This window comes from Fukomys damarensis, unplaced genomic scaffold (assembly GCF_012274545.1).
Source record: "Fukomys damarensis isolate Sample0158 unplaced genomic scaffold, DMR_v1.0_HiC HiC_scaffold_39, whole genome shotgun sequence".
Taxonomy (NCBI): Eukaryota; Metazoa; Chordata; class Mammalia; order Rodentia; family Bathyergidae; genus Fukomys; species Fukomys damarensis.
The window spans coordinates 38,201,895-38,220,659 of NW_022900951.1; the positions used below are offsets into that span (position 1 = coordinate 38,201,895).

The window sequence follows — 18,765 nt, forward strand, 5'->3', positions numbered from 1 at the left end:
CTCGAGAACTAGTAACCACACCCAATTCATCCAAGGAACCGCCCCCACTCCAACCCGCCCCTTGCCGAGGACGTTGCGCAGCTGCGCAGACTTCTCCCGCCCTAAGTGACGTCCAAGCGGGCTAGACCATGTGCAATCAGGTAGGTGGTCCCACGAGTCTTCGGGTTCATTTCCTTCAAATATTTGCGGCTCTGTGTCCCTTGCAGTCAAAATACTTTTCAGCTAAGTGTGGTAATGAAAGTTTCAGGTGAGGCACCACGTGGACATAAGCACACCCGCTCATCCATTCTCGCCTGGCCCCTGTCCTCCCTCTTGTAGTGGTATCTCCCGTCTAAAACGGCGCGAAAATATTTTCTCGCGCGCGTGCGCGAAAACCGCTAAGGGACGAGGAAGGTGGGGCTAGGTTTCGTTAGTCTCTTTCCTCCGCCTCAGAGAGGGCCGGGCGCTCGACCGCCCCTGTGAGGTAACACTCCGAGATAGCCGGGCTAGAAAGGCATTCGCCAGTAGGGAAGGGTTGTGATACCGAACGTCTTTCCTAGCGACCCAAAAGCTAAAAAAAACATGAGTTCACAGAGCTCGACCCCCTTCCCCCGCGACCCCTATGGCCGCGGCGGCAGGAGACAGCGTCAGGGGAGGCCGGCTCCCCAAACCCCGGGGTCCGATAACCAGGTCCAGGGCCTGGCCCCCACTGTGGGCGCGGCCTCGACTCTCTCGTCGGAGCGGAACGTCTTACCAGACTGGCAGGCCTCCCACCGTTTTTCCGCTAGCGCGCCAAACGCGTCCGCCTCAGACCCGAACTCTGGCGTGCCCCCCGGCGCTAATTCTGCCCAGGGCCCTAACGTCAACCCTAGTTCCAGAGCCTTCGGTGCCCAAGGCCTGAGAGGGTTGAGCCCGATACCTGCCACTCCCTCAAGCACCTCGGTTGCGTCCGCCCCAGGCTCCAGTTCTGACTCGGACGCTAACAACCGCAGGGTAGCGGGACTTGGCTTGTCCTTGGGCTCCTCCACACTGTCGCTATATGGCTCTTCAGAGGCGTCTCTACCGAGCTCAGCCTACGAGTCCGGACAAAGTGCTTCCCGGACCTCAGTTTCCAGCACACCCAGTGAGTCTCTACAAGAACTGAAGTGGAACTTAACGTCTCGCCCATTGGCCCCAGGACTTCCAACATCTAGTAACTCTTCCCACCTGTCCGCACGGGTTCTTCCTGCGCCAAGTAACCCCCCACAGCCCTCAGCGCAAGAGTACCTCTTGCTCTCTGCGCCCGGCTACCCTTGGATATCGGTAGCGCTGCCTTCTGTTCGCTATGGTAGCCATTCCCAAAGGTCGGCACAAGGGTCTCTACCTAGTTTCAACCCCGCGGTGACACTTCGATCGCGCGCCCGGTTCTTAGAGCCTGGCTTCCCTGGGGGAGCGCTAGCAAGACCAGTACCGCTTACGGGCAGTCCCAGACTGTCAGCAGGAGGGTGCGCCCCAGTCTTAGGGCCCAGTTCCTCCGGAGTATCAGTAGGAACATGGGCTCCGCCCTCGAACGCCACGCGGGGGTCAGTTGAAGGGATAGCTCCGCCCTTGGCTGTCCCTACTCTTATATCCACGCCTCAGAAGAATCTCAACCAAAGCATGGCGAGTCCGGAGAAAGCAAGTACCGCAGGCCACATGTTCGATGTAGTGGTAATAGGAGGCGGCATTTCAGGTTAGTGTGGACCATAGTGGTGGCCTGAGCGATCCTGGCTGGACCAGGGACAGGGACTTGCAAAACTTGCAATATTGCTGTGGTGTTTCAAGGGGTTGGTTTCTCCTCCAAAGGAGAGTGTGACAGTGGCTAGACTCCAGGTCTTGCAAAGTGGGAATGGAGGTTGGGCCAGTTTTGCTGGTGGTATGAAGGGGGCCTGGGGGTAGGGAATAATTTTACTATTAAATTCTAATATTTGATTAGCTTTTGCTGTGCGGTTACATTATGTAGATTTTTCTCAGTCCCCAACAATCCTGTGAGATGGTATCACACCCAGCCTCCTTTATTTATTTATTATTATTATTTTTAACAAAAGCCACCAACCGACGCCTGAGGAGTTTCAATAACTCTTCCGAGGTCAAACTGCCTAGCTGGGAAGTACCTGAAAAATTTTCTCCCATTAAAGACCCCGACTCTTAATGCCTGAGGTGGCTGCTTTGCCTCACTGATTTACTGTCCCTTTCCCTGAATCGAACATCAGCATACAGATTTTTATAGTATGGAGGTAGTAATAATATTAGTCTAGCTCTGTTGTTCTCTAAGTACTTTTCCTTGGAAATTTTGGTAGGTAAAAAGCAAGGAAGTAAAATCCTTTAGTAAAATGTAAAATAATTTAAAAACGAAAGAAGGGTGAGCTCTTAGGTTCAGCTGTCTCCTGCCAGTTTTCTCAGGATGTGCAGGAAGGTGTAAGGCATTTTTATCCAGAAGTAATCCTTTTATGAAGCAAGAGCTGTGGGCGAGTCAGGGAGTGCCCTGTTTTGTCCTTTCTTTAAGAGCTCCTACTACCAGCATATTGTCTGCTGGTCTTGGCTTGGGTTTGTAGCTGACAGTGGTATGTGAGGCCCTTCAGTATCTTTTTGAAGACTTGACATGTTAAATTGACGCTTATGTTGTGATAATTGCCAAAATCTTTGAAATTTAGGAATTTCGTCGTGTTTTGGCCCTCCCTAGAATCACATATGGATCTATCCCTTTCTCCAGGTATTAATAATTTTAGAGATATACATGCACGATCTGATTTAAAAAAAGAGGGAAGAAGTAAATAGGGTGGCTCTGCAGGAGTTATTTTTATATATTATCCTTTTGAAGAGACTCTGAACATACTTATAAATTAATTTTGAAAACAGTTTTTGATTTGTCCTGTGCATGATAGTCTTTAACAACCAGAGAAAAGATTGGCATGGACCATTGGCTTCGACAGTTCCAACCAGTGCCACCAAAAACAAGCACATCCTAGCTGAGAGTAAGAAAATGGAGCATTTCTCTTGTTTCCCTTCTTTCATTCATTTACTTATTCATTTCACAAACACTTGCTGCATAACTGCAATGTAGTGGACTGGTGTTTACAAAAACCTAGTTCTTCTAGGCAGAATCCTAGGAGGATTTTGATCGTTTATCACTGGAAAATAAATATGGTCATGTGTAGTGTCAATTATTAGTTTTGTCTCCTCTCATCACTATGCCACAATTCAGGGGTCTTTCTGGGATGTTTTCCTTGTCTTTTCCTTAGTCTGTCTCTGGTATTCCTTAATGAGTTTTGTCTTTTATTATTCTTCTGCCTGATTACCTGCTGGTTTTCCTTTCCAGTACTTAACTCCTAATACTTGGTCATTAGCAGAGGTTGATTTAGTATGTAGCGATGAACGTTATGCTTTATGGCTTTACAACTTTAGGCCCCTTCTGGTTCTCATTCTAAATAAATAACTAGTTCCACACTGAATTTTGTATTCACAGTTTTGCTTTTTTATATCTTAAAGAGGGCATCCAAATTATGTAAGGACTCACAAAACCTAGATCTGTCCATGGTCATTATTAATTATTATTTGTTCATTTCCATTTGAGGAAATAGACGGTATTTTCTGTGAGGTAGTGCACACTGTTCTTCCAAAAGCCAGTGTCCAATCTATCAGTGGCAGTGGGAAAAGCATTGGACTTCCTAATGTCCTATCAGTCAGATCTGAGTGATTTTAATACCAACTGACTAGAAACACTGCTTTCTCACTGTGATGCCTTCCCAGCTGGTTTACAACTAAAAGTAGATGCAAATGTGTCTCATGTTAGGTCCTAGACATAAACTAGGTATTTCAGGAACGGGTAATAGCCATTATTTCACCAGCATTCTTGTGAGGTCCAAAATACATCAACTTTGTGTGTGCTTGGCAATATCCCATGAGTTACTTAATGATCCAGTTTTAAATGCTTTTGGATATTCCTTACAACTTTTGTCAGGATTGTACATTTGGATATATTACCCACACATTTATAATATATGGCCAGTACTTTGCATCTGCAGTATTATTCCTCTAATGTACCTCCCAAAGAGAACATTCTAAATAACATGACTCAAAATCAATTGACATTAGTAGAATTATAACTATCTTTGCACCAAGAATAGTAGTATTTTGATATGTCTCCTTTTTGTCATTAAAAACAGAAAACAGCACACAGCCAGAAAGCCCTTTTTCTGTCCTCTGGCCGATTAAATAATTTTATATAGTAATTGAGGGGTGAAACAACCTTGCTCATTTATTAGTCTAGCAGTTTCATTAACATACCCTGGCTCCTATCCATCATCATCCATCGTCGATCACCCATTTCTTTTCTGAAATCTTTTCATGTGTTCTGTGACACTATTAAATCCAGAATTTTTGTCCCATACTCATTTTTCTTTTTCCATTACTCAGCTCATATTTTTTTGTTTTTTGTTTTTTGTTTGTTTGTTTGTTTTGGTACTGAGGATCAAACTTGGGTCCTTGTGCTTGGGAGGCAGGCGGTGGAATCACTGATCTAAATCCCCGGCCCAAGCTCATATTCTTTTGATTTCTAGTTTTGAAATGGCCTTAAGGTTTTCCTGCTCATCAATTTTGGGCTTTTTTACATTCTCTCCCTCTCTTTTATTCTAGAATTTCAGTGTTCCTTTATCTGTAGAAAGTTCTCAAGGTTCTGATTCAAATCCCTTTCTTTCTCTGAATTCCTGTCCCATAAGTTACCTGGTCATAGATATTTCACACTTAATACTGCAGATTTAACATGTCCAGAAGCTTCTCCTTAGTTGCTTGACTCTTTTCTTGTCATGATCAACCTTTCCATCATTTTTTTTCAGCTTTAATTGAGTTTATTGGTACATTTTAGGGAGAATCAAGACTTGCCATGTAGAGGTACATGATCCCAACAATGAATGTAACTGTGCTTTCCATCATTTTTAACACATCTTTTTCTTTCATCTTCTATCCCCCTCTGCTTTTTTGCAGTGCTGGGCATCAAACCCAGTGCCTTGTACATGCTAAGCACATATGCTATCACTGAGCAACATCCCCAGCTCTCTTTCACCCTTTTTTTAAATTGACTATTGGAACTTTTCAGGTATACAGTACAGTTATATTCATCATTGGAATCTTTTATCTTTACGTGACAGATCTTGGTTCTCATTTTTTCTCATACCCCTGCCCTCCCTTCACCCCCTCCACCCTTCCCTATTTACAAAGACTTTGCTTCCATTTTTTTCTTTTCTCATATTTTTTCTTTTCCCTTATTTCCTTTCCCCTACCCTTTACACTTCCCCTACAACTTTAGCCCTTTTCTTCCTACTTCACACTTTCAGATATACAATTTGGATATTATTTACACTTTTTGTTTTTCACACCAGAGAAAGGATTCAGTATTTACACGTGTGTCCTATTTATTTCACGTAAGAGTATGGCCTCAATATGCATCCATTTTCCTGTGAATGACTCTAGTTTTTCATTCTTTGTGGCTGAGTAGTACTCCATTTTATAGAAAAACTGCATCTTCTTTATCCAGTCTCCAATTGATGGGCAACTGGGGTGTTTCCAAGTTTTAGCTATTACAAACTGTGCCGCTATAAACATGGGTGTGCGTATATCGCTGTGGTATGATTCTTTTAATTTTCCTTCACCCTCTTAACAGATCCTTCTACTTCCTCTTTTTGAGCTGTTCTTCTGCCCCCCCACTGACTACTCCCCTGCCCCCATGCCCAAAACAGATTCTGACCTCTGATTATGACAACTTTCCAGTGCCCCCTTTTATATTAGTGGCTTTCCTATCCATCCGTCCTGCATACAGTATTCTCCCAGACTTGATTTACCTTGAGTACTTCTTTCCTTAACTCACTCTTCTGCTCAGAACCTTCAGTGGTATTCTGTTACCTTACTGTCAAGTCCCCTTTCCATGCTCCCAGTTTGTTGGACAAATAAACATTTCCCACTCTTCCCCAACATGGACTTGAGCTTTACTCAATACTTCTTGTCCTGGTGGGTGCTACAGTATGTTTATTTTGTCCTTCAGGCCTTCCCTTTTTTCATCTTTCTTAACATGGAAGTGCCTTTTTCTTAACATTTAATTAATCCTACAATATCTAGATGAAGATCCTTTCCTTAATCATTCTGGCTCTCACTGATTTTTCTCCCCTCTTGTAGAGCTCATACTAACTACTTTATAATTTGTATTTATTTTTCTGCCTATTTCTTGATTTTCTTTTAAGGACAGTGGTTGAACCACTAACTTTAGATGCTAGTTTTTTCTCGTAAGGAGCCACAAATAGAACAAATGACAGAAAATCCATGATGGAAGATTTTAATATCTGTTCTTAACTGATAATTTCTGAAATGTCTCTCTTTAGAGAGATAAATAAGGAAAAAATAAGTCCATCTCCAAGATATAGTGCATACATCCTTCATAGGACTGTTTGGAATTTCAGTCTTTGGTCAAAGGGATTTTAAAAGGCAATGTGGCCTATTTACCTAAGATTTTAATCCTTCTGATAGTATCTCCTAGTTATCTGACTAGCTCACAGTCAGGGGGAAGGAATGCTGTATCCCTCAAAGCAGCTCATAATAAGTAGAGCTAGCTACTTATTATGGATTTTCTAAAGCATTTTAAGAGTATCTTCCATATATAAGGTAGTAGCTAGATCATAGGGATAAGATATGTAAAAATGAGTAGGTAGCATCCATGTCCTGAAGAAGCCTCTATCCATTTAGAAGAAATGAGTGAATAATTGGCATGAATATAGTGATATAAATATTAATGTTATGGATATGAACAATGTGCTTGGACCTTGAGAGAGAATTAGGATTTTAAAAGGTAGGTATAGGGCTGGGGCTTTGGCTAAGTGGTTCCGCCACCTGCCTTGCAAGTGCAAGGGCCCAAGTTCAATCCCCGTTACCAAAAACAAAACAAAACAAGGTAGGTATAAGAGGACAGAAAACAGACATAGGAGACATGAGAGAGCAAAGGAACATTGATACAGTGTCAGGAGGGTGTAAGCCAGATAGGAGCAGTACTTTAATTTAAACTCATGGCAAAAGTGCCAGGGAAGGAAAATAGTTGTTGCTTCCTGTGCCTCTAGGGATATGATCTTGGTAGCTATTGAAATGACACTGGTATGCCATATCTACCCATGATTTTGTGCCTGTGTGAACCATTAATACATAGTGAAAACACCTTAGCCATAGTGCTGTGGTCCCAGGTGAATAAAAAGTTTTTCCATATGTTTTGCAATTATATTTCAAGTATGTAGAAAGTGATCATAGTGTCCAGACAGGGTCTAAGAATTAAGAACTACCCCTTATTTTTGTCTATGAGATGAGCTCTATTAAAAAGAATTATGAGTTCTTACTGCTTAGAGCTCAGTGCTGTATTGCATCAAGGGTTGAATTTTTCTCATCATCTGAGACAAAAAAGCCATTCTTTGCCAGCAGAATGACTAATGTTCTGAGTTCCAACAATTGAGTACACAGCATCCTACAATTTCCCCTCTTGCGGAAATACATCACCCATGACAATCATTTCGTTAAGAAACATTTTAAACTATTTTAACCAAGAGCTTGGCAGCACATACTGTGTGGCTTTGCAGTGATTGAGAAATGCTTGCATTTTTAAAAGGATACTTATATTTTATGGCTTTGTTATTTGGATTCTCAGGCTAGAATTTAATTTTGTGCCCTCTTTTGCTTTGTTTTTGTTTTGTACCAGAGATCAAACTCTGGACCTTGTACTTGTGAGGCAGGTGCGGTGCAACTGAGCTAAATCTCTGGCCCTAATTTTGTGCCTTTTAGGACATTTCTTTGCCCCAGTTTTGTATTTTTTTTCCATAAAAAATAAACTAGGATATTTTAGTGTGTACACTTTTCATACTAAACGAAGAATGTCAGAATCACATTTATCTGGAGTATGATCTTTAAAATCTTCATAGTAAAATGAGCATTTGAATGGATCTGACTTTTAATGGGCAATTTTAGCATTTAGTTGATACTAATTGATTTGAATTTACACATAATCCTCAACTAATGTGAAAAATGTTTTTAACAATAGATCTTAGTATAATTTCATGAATCACAGAGACCAGTAATAGGGAAAAATAAATGAGTAAGCCCGTTATTGTTGAATATTGTGTCATATAATCTGTGCAGGTGTGGCATAGTAATATTTTAACATAGGAAAAATTTTTCAGTTTTTGGATTCAAGTGTACCCAGAAACACGGATTGTTTTGTAGTTTTGTATTACATACAGGGGCTTGCAAGCGTACTTAGCCCTGTGATTTAAAAATTGTAGGCACCCAATTACTTGTTTAAAATATGCTGGCATATATGAGATGGATAGATTTAAGTCTGAGTGATTAAAACTTTATAGAATACTTCAAAAAAAATTTAAGATGTTGTGTCTGAGAGCTGGTCGTGGTGGTGCACACCTTTAATCCCAGCACTTGAGAGACTGAGGCAGGAGGACTGCAAGTTTAAGTCCAGCCTGGATTATGTAGTGAGACCTTTTCTCAAAGCAAAACGATGTTGTATTTGAGATAATTTGATTGTTAGGACTATTTTCACCCTTTATTGTGATATGTTTTTACCAGCAGTTTGTGTTTTCCTTCAGGTGACCTATTCCCTATTATGTTGTCATCTAGTATTGCATTTTAGAGAAATTTAAAGTCTTTGAACCATGGTTTTGTCATCTAAGTAATTGGATTAAGTTATATGCAGTATGTTTTTCAGTATTTTTTGTATTTAGGTAGCTTCACAAAGATCTGTATGTTAGCTTTCTTTTTCAGACCCCTCCTCATACTTTTTTACTGCATGCTTTATTCTGGAAATAGTTTGTATCATCCCACATAATGACATCCTCCACTAACTTAAATCAATACCTGGGTCTCTTCACAGGTGTTTATTCACACCTTCCCCCATGTCTCTCCTACTCTTTGTTTAAAAGCCCTTTTCTAGTTGTTGCTAGGGAAAAGTAAACAAAGCTCTGCTTATTAACAATACTTAATTTATTGATGAGGTAAGAGTATTAATAATAACTTAAAAATCAGATGATGAGCCTTGATAGTTGAGTTAAATATATATTAATTATGTCTAAGATCGCAGAGTGATTGCCTGTATGAGTTCAAGGGGACCAAAACAGAAGCTGAGAAGGTAATTACCAAATACTACAAAAATCTTTAGTGCTATAATTTGGCCTTGAGCCCCTGAAATGGTGACCTCTGTTTTTTCCTTTTCTCATATTTATTCATTTCCCTTCCTTTACCCCTTCCACTTCCCCTTCCCCTTTGGGCCTTATCTTCCTATTTCACATTAATCTACATTTTGATCCTTATTTACACTTTCAGTTTCTCACACCAGAGAAAAGATTTAGTATTTACACATGTATGTCCTATTTATTTCGCGTAATAGTATTGCCTCAATGTGCATCCATTTAGGAGGGATGGAAGAGAAGGAGGGGAATGGGAAAAAAATAAGAACCAAGATTTATCATGTAAAGGTACAAATTCCCAATGATAGATGTTATCATATCATATCTACCTAAAATGTAGCAATAAACTTAATGAATTAAAAAAAATAGTGACCACCCCCCCAATAGTGCTTTTCTATTCCCCACTGGGCTTACTCTATAGGTAGGTTTATCCATAGGTAATGCATTAAATTATATTATTTAAAATTGAGATTTGATGCTCTAAACCCTAATAATTGTTCTTGATAGTAAGTTTATATTACGTGAAATAATACTGCTTTTTGAACATTTAGAATATAGGGCATCCATTTATGTAATGACTTTTATGTGATGAATTTATTTACTTTTTTATGTTTTACAAAACTATTGTGAGTTTAGGATTTTGATCAGTGATTCTCATCTTTCTGAACCTAATCTAATGAAAGTTACTGACCTTTTCAGTAAAAATGCATATTTTTGCTTATAAACCTTTCTCCTCCTGCACCAAGCCAATATTCTATGCTCTGAAAACCTTTTCAGTGTAATTTACTAATACCTCTTCAGTGTAATATAACATAATTTAGGCTGATACTGACACTTCATAGGAAAAGTAAAACTTAAGAATTAAAAGACTTACTATATCATTATGCATTTACTAATAATAAATTTGGCAATAGACCATGAAAAAGTAGTCAAAATATAGGCTGAAAACTACATGTTCAACCTTAAGCCCAAGAACCTTACATGTTTTGAAAAGAAAGAATTTTGGAAGAAAGCACTGGTGAAAACCTATAGTAGTTGATATAATTACTGTTGGCAGTTTTACCAGATTTGGATTTAAAGTTTTTACATATCGAAGTGAAGCCATTGGTATTAAGGCATTTATTATTTAATATGCATTTGTAATGACTTATAAAGATCATTGGCTATTGACACTATACATGACCTTAGCTAAAAGGCTGAGAAGTGATGATCATGGGCTATTGAAAGCATTTAACAAAATTTGGACCCACACAGAAGAGAGAAGGTTTGATCAGAGGGTGTTAGGGTGTTCTCTGGTTTATCTGTCAGCCTTTTTGTCTATCCAGGGACTTAGGTTAGACATAGGATCCCTCTATGAACTACGAGCCTGAAGTGTTGTTAGTACAGTTGAGCATCCCTAATCTGAAGATGCAGAATCCAAAATTTTCCAAAATCTGTAACTTGTTTCATAGTCAGCATGATATCAATAGTGGAAAATTCCACACTTAACTTTATGTGATGGATTATAGTCAAAAGGTAGACACACTAAAAATACTGTATTAAACTAATTTAGGCTATGTGTATAGTATATGGTATATATGAAACATAAATAAAACTGTTGTTTGGACTTCAGTCCCACCTCCAAGATATTTCATTATGTATATGCAATCATAACAAAATCTGAAAATTTCTGAAATCTGAAACAATTCTAATCCCAAGCATTTTGCTTAAGGGGGATTCAACCTGTACTTAAGATTGCTTCACAGGTGCACTGAGGGTTGAAAGAAGAGAGAAGTTAATTCTACCTGGAGGAAATGACAAATTACATGGAGGAAGTAGTGCTTGACAGAAGTGTCATGGAATTTCTAAAATGAATTAGCTGTGAGCTGTACTTTAAGTTAAAGCCCCTTTTCTTGTGTGCCTGCATTCATTTATTCAATACTTGTCAGTTGAATACTTACTATATACATTGAGTAAAATTTGTGCATTTTGCTGTCTGCTTTCTTGCTTTAGGAGTATTGCCTTGAAAACTTCAGTGTGAGTTGATGTTTGACTATCCTTTTTATTGTCCTTGGAATGTTCAGTCCAAGAGTTCAAACATGCAGTTATGTAAGAATTCTGTTGGCCAGGAAGCACATCACTAAATAGTAGAGTTAATTTAAAAGTGTATTTATTATGCAGTGTACTCTGTACACATTCTTGAATGGTCGCAAATGTTAAAGTTGAAGAAAAGTTACTTTTAGGAATAAATAAGAATTACGTGAGGTGGCAAAGCATAAGGTACAGCTACACCAAAGCTTTGCTCTATCGCACAGCTTATATTTTAGGCATTGTTCAGCTAGGACCCTGCCTATGGGAATTTGTTACTGCAAATGTTTGAACAATCTTATAAGAGATGAAACTGGATTTTCCAGAGTGTGCTTTAAGGTGTAGGTTTTGTGTGTGTGTGTGTATTTGTTTTTTTTTCTTTCAATGACAGAGGGTGGAGATATGTTGAGTTAAACAGGATTTTTGCTGCACAATTTCTGAGGATTTTTTAATATGCCAGTATTTTCAGGGAATGTCCCATAAGGAGAAATGGTATAGAGTGTCCCAGTTTCCATGGACAGTAATACTTTTGCTGGAGCGTCTTGCTTGAGGACTAGTGTTCCATAAAACACTTTGGGAACAATGGCTTTAAACTGTAGTCTGTTCCAGTGTGCAGTATCTCAGGACAGCCATGTGAAACACTTGGCAAATAATGAATTAAGAGATAATTGCATTCTCTAACTTGGGTGAGATATGTTTATTTAAAGTGAAGATGAACACTGAAGGGTAATCAAATAAATTAGGACTGTCTAGACGACCATTCTGTTGAATTCAGGGAAAATTGAAATTAATTGTTAGCTTTCCTCTATTTATCATTTGAGATAGCCTTGTCTTCTTAACTTATCAAAGATGAAGGAAGTATATGATCTGACCTTTGCAAAAATAGAGAATGATTTCTCTGAAAGAAAGTATGATATACAGATTGATATAGTTTAGATTAGAATTGACCCATTGATCAGTACATAGATAGGAATGGTTATATATATCAGAGAACAAATTTGTTTGTACATTGATAGTTTGTTTGCTTTTTCCGACAAGCACAATTTTCAGAAATACATTTTTCAGTAAATGTACTAGTAATATTTACAATCTGCTGACTCACTTAGTCAGAAAGGTTAAAATGATTTGATACCCTATTCTTGTCAGTCTTTCTTAGTTGACTGAGATAAATATAATCTAAATTGCATTAAAAGCTTCCCTATTGCCCTGATCCACACAAATACGGTTTTGTTTTCCTAGTATATGATTCTTCCCTTTTTTACAACAAGCATTTGAGCACCTGCAACATGGCAGGCTCTATTCTAGGAAGCAAAGATACATAATACGTTTCTATTCCCAAGAAGTTTATAACACAGGTTTAGCTCCTCAAATAATACTGCTATAGTAGGACACTTGCTATTTCTCCATACCTCATGTCCCCTCTGGCTATTTCCCACTTAATAAGTGATATCATCATTTTTCAAGTTGCTCTAGTCCAAAATCTTGGAGCATTTCTTGACTCCTTTCTTTTTGTCATACACCGTGACCATTTAAATGGCATGTTCTTTTAGCTTAGCCTCAAACTACGTTCTAACTTTGACCACTTCTCCCACTTCAGTGATAGTCACCTTTGTCTGAATCATTGTAGTTATTTGTCTTGTCCGAGCCACCATAATCTCTTGCCCTTGAGATTTGTCTATTAACTATTTCCTTGCTTCCCTTCTGTTTTTTCTTTACAGTCAGTTTTCCTCACAGCAACCAGAATGATCTTTTTAAAAATTAAAATAAGATTAATCACTCCCCTACTTATAATCTCTCAGTGGCTCCCCATCACACTTGGACAAAAATTGCAAGCTTTGCTATAGTGTAAAAGGAACTAAGTCATTTCATCTCTTCTTAGAGACTTCTTAGTCTGGGTCTCATCTTCTCACTCATTGCCCTTGGGCTACACTAGTCTCATTGATCATCTTTGAGCACATCAGTCTTGTTCCCATCTTCTCCAGATACTTGTATGGCTCCTTTTATTTCACTAAATTGTCTTTTAATGTCATCTCTGAAATCCTTTCACTAATGACTCTCAAAAGCACTATCTCCCATACCTTTTCTTTTTGTAGTCTAATTTATCACCATAGTATATAATATTTCCATAATATTTTATAACACAACGTTTATTTCTTTATGCATTTGTTTTTCCTACTAGAGGGTAAGTTTTATGAGAACTTGCTTATATTCACATCTATATCATGCCTAGGATAATGCTTGACACCTAGTAGGTGCACAATATTATTTATTAGCTGAGTGAATGAAGGCATAAGTTTTGCTAAATTTATAGTACTTGTGAAGGTGTAAAAATAAGTAATTAGTACTTATCATATAATGTTAAATAAAATTGGTAGTGGTGGACATTACTACCTCATTTCTTTTTTTTTCCCCCCCAGTACCAAGGATCGAACTCAGGACCTTGCACTTGCAAGGCAAGCACAGTGCCACTGAGCTAAATCCCCATCCCCTATTTCTGACATTAATGCTACCATGATACCACCATTAAGCACAGTATCAAGCTAGTTACTTCAAAAGTTCTGGAAGCCTTCCCAAATCACAGGCGAGCTGGCTTAAGTGCCTTCATAGCACCATTTACATGCCATTATTATAGTCTGAAACACAATGAATTTGATAATGTGTTTATTTTGCTGAACAACCCTAAGAAATCCTATGTATATCTCAAAGCAGTACTTTTGCAAAGAATACCCTTTGGGAAATACTGACTTTGAGAAATCAGGACTAAGGAGTAATGTTGAAGTTAGAATCTGAAATGATATAGATAAGTGATCAGCATCAGTCAATATAAAAATGTTTAAGTGTTGAAGCAAACCATGAGCCTTAGAAAAATGAAGATCATCAGTGACCTTAAGAATAATGGTGTTGATGACAGTTCAGAGTAATGGGACATTTGTTATGCACCAGTCACTTGGCTGAATAATTACATGTGTTAACTTGTTTAATTCTAACATTAGCTACTAAGACACAACCATTATTATCTCCTTTTATAGATGCAAAAGCAGTCTGAAGAAATTTTCCTAAGATTATCGCATAGTAAATGTTAAAGTATGATTCCAAACCATACTAGCTCAATAGCAGGAACTCTTCCTACATTGGACCCTCTGTATCCACAGGTTTTGCATCTGTAGATTCAATTAACCTTGGACTGAAAACTTTTGAGAAAAAAATTCCATCTGTACTGAAATGTGCAGATATCCCAGCACTTGGTAGGCTGAGGCAGGAGGATCCCTGTGAATTCGAGACCAGCATGGGCTACATAGTGAGTTCCAGGACAGTCTCAGCTACATAGTGAGACCCTGTCTCAAAAAACAACAACAACAAAAACTAACCAGACAAATGATACAACATAACAACTATTTACACTGTGCTAGATATTATAAGTAATCTGGAAATGATTTAAAGTATACAAAAGATGTGCATGGGTTATATGCAGTTATACATCATTGTATATAAAGGACTTCAGCATCTACAGATTGTGGTATCCATGGGGCATCTTAGAATCAATCCCCCAGTGATACTGAGGAAGGAAGAATGACTCTACCGAGAGAATGAAACAGGAGCCTGCTGGAGGAATGTTTTGTTTGTCTAATTCTTTATGGTATTTTTGTTTTATTTATTTAACTGTGATTGTCATTCAGTAGGAACACATACCTTTGAATTAGTGAAAGTTTTGCATTGCAGTCTGTGAAGTACACTATACTCATTCACTTACAAATTATTTCAACAAAGATTTCCTGAAAGTCTCCCTTGTGCCAGGCTCTGGAGATATAGCAGTAAGCAATAACAAAGACCCTATTTTATGGGGGCTTTAATTAAACAATATGCAGAAAGGTGGGGGTGCCAGGTGGTGATGTATGCTAAGGAGAAAATTAAATCAGGGCAATGGGGACAAAGTATGACAGATGACTACATTGACTGTGGGACAACTGGACATTTATCACAAGGAATGTACTACGTTTTGTAATTTGTTCTAGAGATGGAATGAAAATACCAGATCATGTTTTGTAGAAGAAAACTCTGAAAATACATAGGACTGGAAAGGGTAACATGAGTCATATGGAGGAGTTTCTTCTTTTCCTCTGATGAGTTACGTGAATGTGCTTAAAGAAGTAAGGCAAAGCAAAAGTGAGGTAGAGAATGCAGTGATGAATGTGGAAGCTAGGTTCCATTGTGACAGGATATGTGAGATTTATACCCCAAGGAGCAAAGGATCATTTCCTGAAAGCTTCATCACAGATGTTACCAACTCCCAAGATGTACTATGTAGGTAAAATCATTTCTTACACCTTTTCTAATAGTAACCATTCTGGTATATTGGAAGCACTGCAAAATCTGTGGGAACACAATTTTCCTGAGTAGTGGCTTTAAGAAGCTGGAGCTTTTTTGAGGTTTCTATAGCAATATTACTGCTGGCTGCATACAACCCCTCTTCCAGGCTCTTCTCATCTAATTGTCAGGAAGAACATTGCTTGAACTCTCAAATTAGATGTGCTTTTAACAGACTTGCTTTGTTGTTGCTGCTGTTGTTAACCTCTCTAATAAATCCATTAATTGTTTTATTTTGTTCCCTATAAAACCCAAATGATTGAAGAAACACCTGGAAAACAATTCTATTGTTTTAAAGTCATCATCCCTACTTAAAATACTGCAATGTGATTTAAAAATTTCCTGTGCCATGACCCACTATTTTCCTATTAAGACATAGACCATAACAGATTGTTTGTGAGTGTAGTTTCTCTGGGCTTTCTACTCTTGTTCTCATAGAAAACCACAGAACACTTGGAGGAGGGAGGCTGTGCTCTTTTCTTCCTGATGAGCTCTGTGTGCTGTAGTTTGGAAAAGGAAGAGCTTTGGGTATAAAGAATGGTAGATTTTGCCAGTGCCCTCTTAGACTTCTTCCCTCAAAAACATGGGTAGGAAAATTACAGCCTTTTGACAATAGAACGCTTTAGAGTATGGTAGGTACTGTAACACATTTTAAAATTCAATCATTCATCATATCTTTTGATCACCCCTTGTGCACTGTGGAAATCCAAATGCTGCAAATAGGTGCCACTTTACCTTGTTGGTTGTTAATAATTTACAGGTATTCATTTATCAATCTCTCTCCTTACGGTAGGGCTGTTTCTCTGAATTCCTTGTGGCTATTAAATGATGGAAAAATGAAAGAATCAAGGAGTTATAATGCACAATGCTCTTAGTTTTGACTTAGCAATCTATAGTACTTTGGAATAAGGTAAAATAAGAGGTTTAAGATAAAATTTTCTCCTTTCATAATAAATATGAAAAAAAATCGACAGATCTATTTTATAGTCACATTTTTATGGTGACTTGCTTTCAGACTTAAGAACCTTTGAGAGGGAGGGCAGGGAAATGGGGAAAAAATAAGAACCAAGATACATCATATAAAGGTGGAAGTTCCCAATGATAAGTGTAACTGTATTGTATGTCTAAAATGTACCAATAATCTTAATGAAAAAAATAACCTTTTAGAAATCAAATAATAACAAATTCTAGTGAGGTTGAACATGAAAAAGGAACCTTTCTACATTGTTGGTGGGACAACATATAGTATAACCACTATAGAAATCAGTATGAAGATTTCTCAAAAAAGTAAAAATAGAAATTCCATCTGACCCAGCTATTCTCCTTCTAGATGTCTTCTTAAAACAGTTGAAGACATATCACTGTGATCCATGCATACACATGTTTATAGAAGCATAATTCATAAAAGTTAAATCTTGGAAACAGCCTATATGGCCATCAACAGATGAATAGATACAGAAAATGTGGTATTTGTACACCATGGAGTACTACTGTGCCATAAAGGATAAACTCAAGTCATTTGTAGGAAAATGGATGCACTTTTAGGCTATGATGTTAAGGGAAATAAATCAGACACACAAGTTTTAAGTATTACATGATTTCTCTTATGAAACTCACATTATAAATAAAGAACAAAATAAAGGAGAGATAATAGGAAGGAAGTATGGAGATATGGAGATATCTTTCTTGAATGGGAGAGGGATCAAGACATATAGGGAAGGGAGCGAAAGGCAATAAAAAAAAGGAATTAAGATGTATTATGTACATGTACCAACTCCCCACAAGAAATGTAAACATTATGTACTGCATACATGTACTAATTAAAAATAAACGGTAAAAAAGAATCTTTTCTAGTAATTTTATCCTATTTATCAAAAGAGCTAAGTAAATATTTTAAAATATTTTGCAAGAGCTCGTAACTTAATTTGTGGAGTTGACAGTCGAGGCATTATTTTTTTCTACAAGTGATTGTTGAATTTTATGGTAATAAGGGGAAGATAGAATGCATAATGATATAGAAAATGAATACAAAAAATAATTAAAGAGGCATCATCTTTAGTTTTTTCCCATTCAGGTCAACAGCCACAGTTAGCAAAGTTTACCTGGGTGTGGTAATACCATCACTTTGGGAGACTGAAGTAGGAATATTGCAAGTTTAAGTCCTGCCTAGGCACTTTAATGAGACCCTGACTCAAAACAAAAAATTTTAAAAAATGGGCCGGGGATTTAGCTCAGCGGTTTGGTGGTCTGCCTCGCAAGCACAAGGACCCGAGTTCGATCCCCGGTACCAAAAAAATAAAAAATAAAAAAATAAAAAGGGCTGGAGATGTAGCTTAGCGTGAAGGTCTTGGATTCAATCTCTGGGACCAAAAAAAGAAAAAACTTTGCTAAACTGCAAGAGTTTGCCTGTGCTTCATTTATGACCTACTGAGCATTAAAAATTACTATTGTGTATTTTTAACCTACCAATTATCAATGTCTTTTTCACAATAAACATGCAAATTGAAGCATAGCACCCATTTATTTAACATCTTAGAAGAAAAATACTTTGCATATATAGTCATCTTTCAGCATCTGAGCAGCATTTGTTCCAGGACTCCTGTGGATAACAAAATCTGAGGCTGTTCAAGGTTTTTATATGAAATGTGTAGCCAGTAGTATTGGCATAAAACTTATGCAATCTTCCTATATATCTTAAATCATCTATAGATTAATTATAATGCTCAAAACAATGTAAACGCTATATAAATAATAGCTGTTATAATGTACTGTTTAGGGAATAATGGCAAGAAAAAGTCTGTACATATTCAGTACAAAGACAACTTTTGAAAGTATTTTCAACTTATAGTTGCTTAAATCTGGGGATACAGAGCCCACAGATATGGAGGGCTGCTTCTAGTAAATTTCCTAAATAAATTAAATCTTTTCCCCTCAAATTCTAAAACTTTTTAAAAACTTTTTTCTGAAACCTTTTAAAAATATTTCAAACCTATTCCTTATTCCTTAAACTAAGAGTTCAAACTCTCCTTGCTGCCAGGTGTGGTGGCGCACGCCTGTAATCCCAGCACGTGGGAGGCTGAGGCAGGAGGATCGCTGTGAGTTCGAGACCAGCCTG

The 18,765-nt window shown here is 37.9% G+C and overlaps 1 protein-coding gene across 1 annotated transcript in view; it reads left to right on the forward strand.

Moving 5' to 3' along the window:
- Positions 1-388: 388 nt before the first annotated feature.
- The window catches only part of LOC104855266 (amine oxidase [flavin-containing] A), a 75,522-nt gene continuing 57,145 nt past the window's right edge, over positions 389-18,765 (forward strand). The window contains exon 1 of the mRNA XM_010614077.3: positions 389-1,690. Coding sequence (XP_010612379.1) covers positions 562-1,690 — 1,129 coding nt within the window. The 5' untranslated portion in view covers positions 389-561. The remainder of the gene's footprint in view (positions 1,691-18,765) is intronic.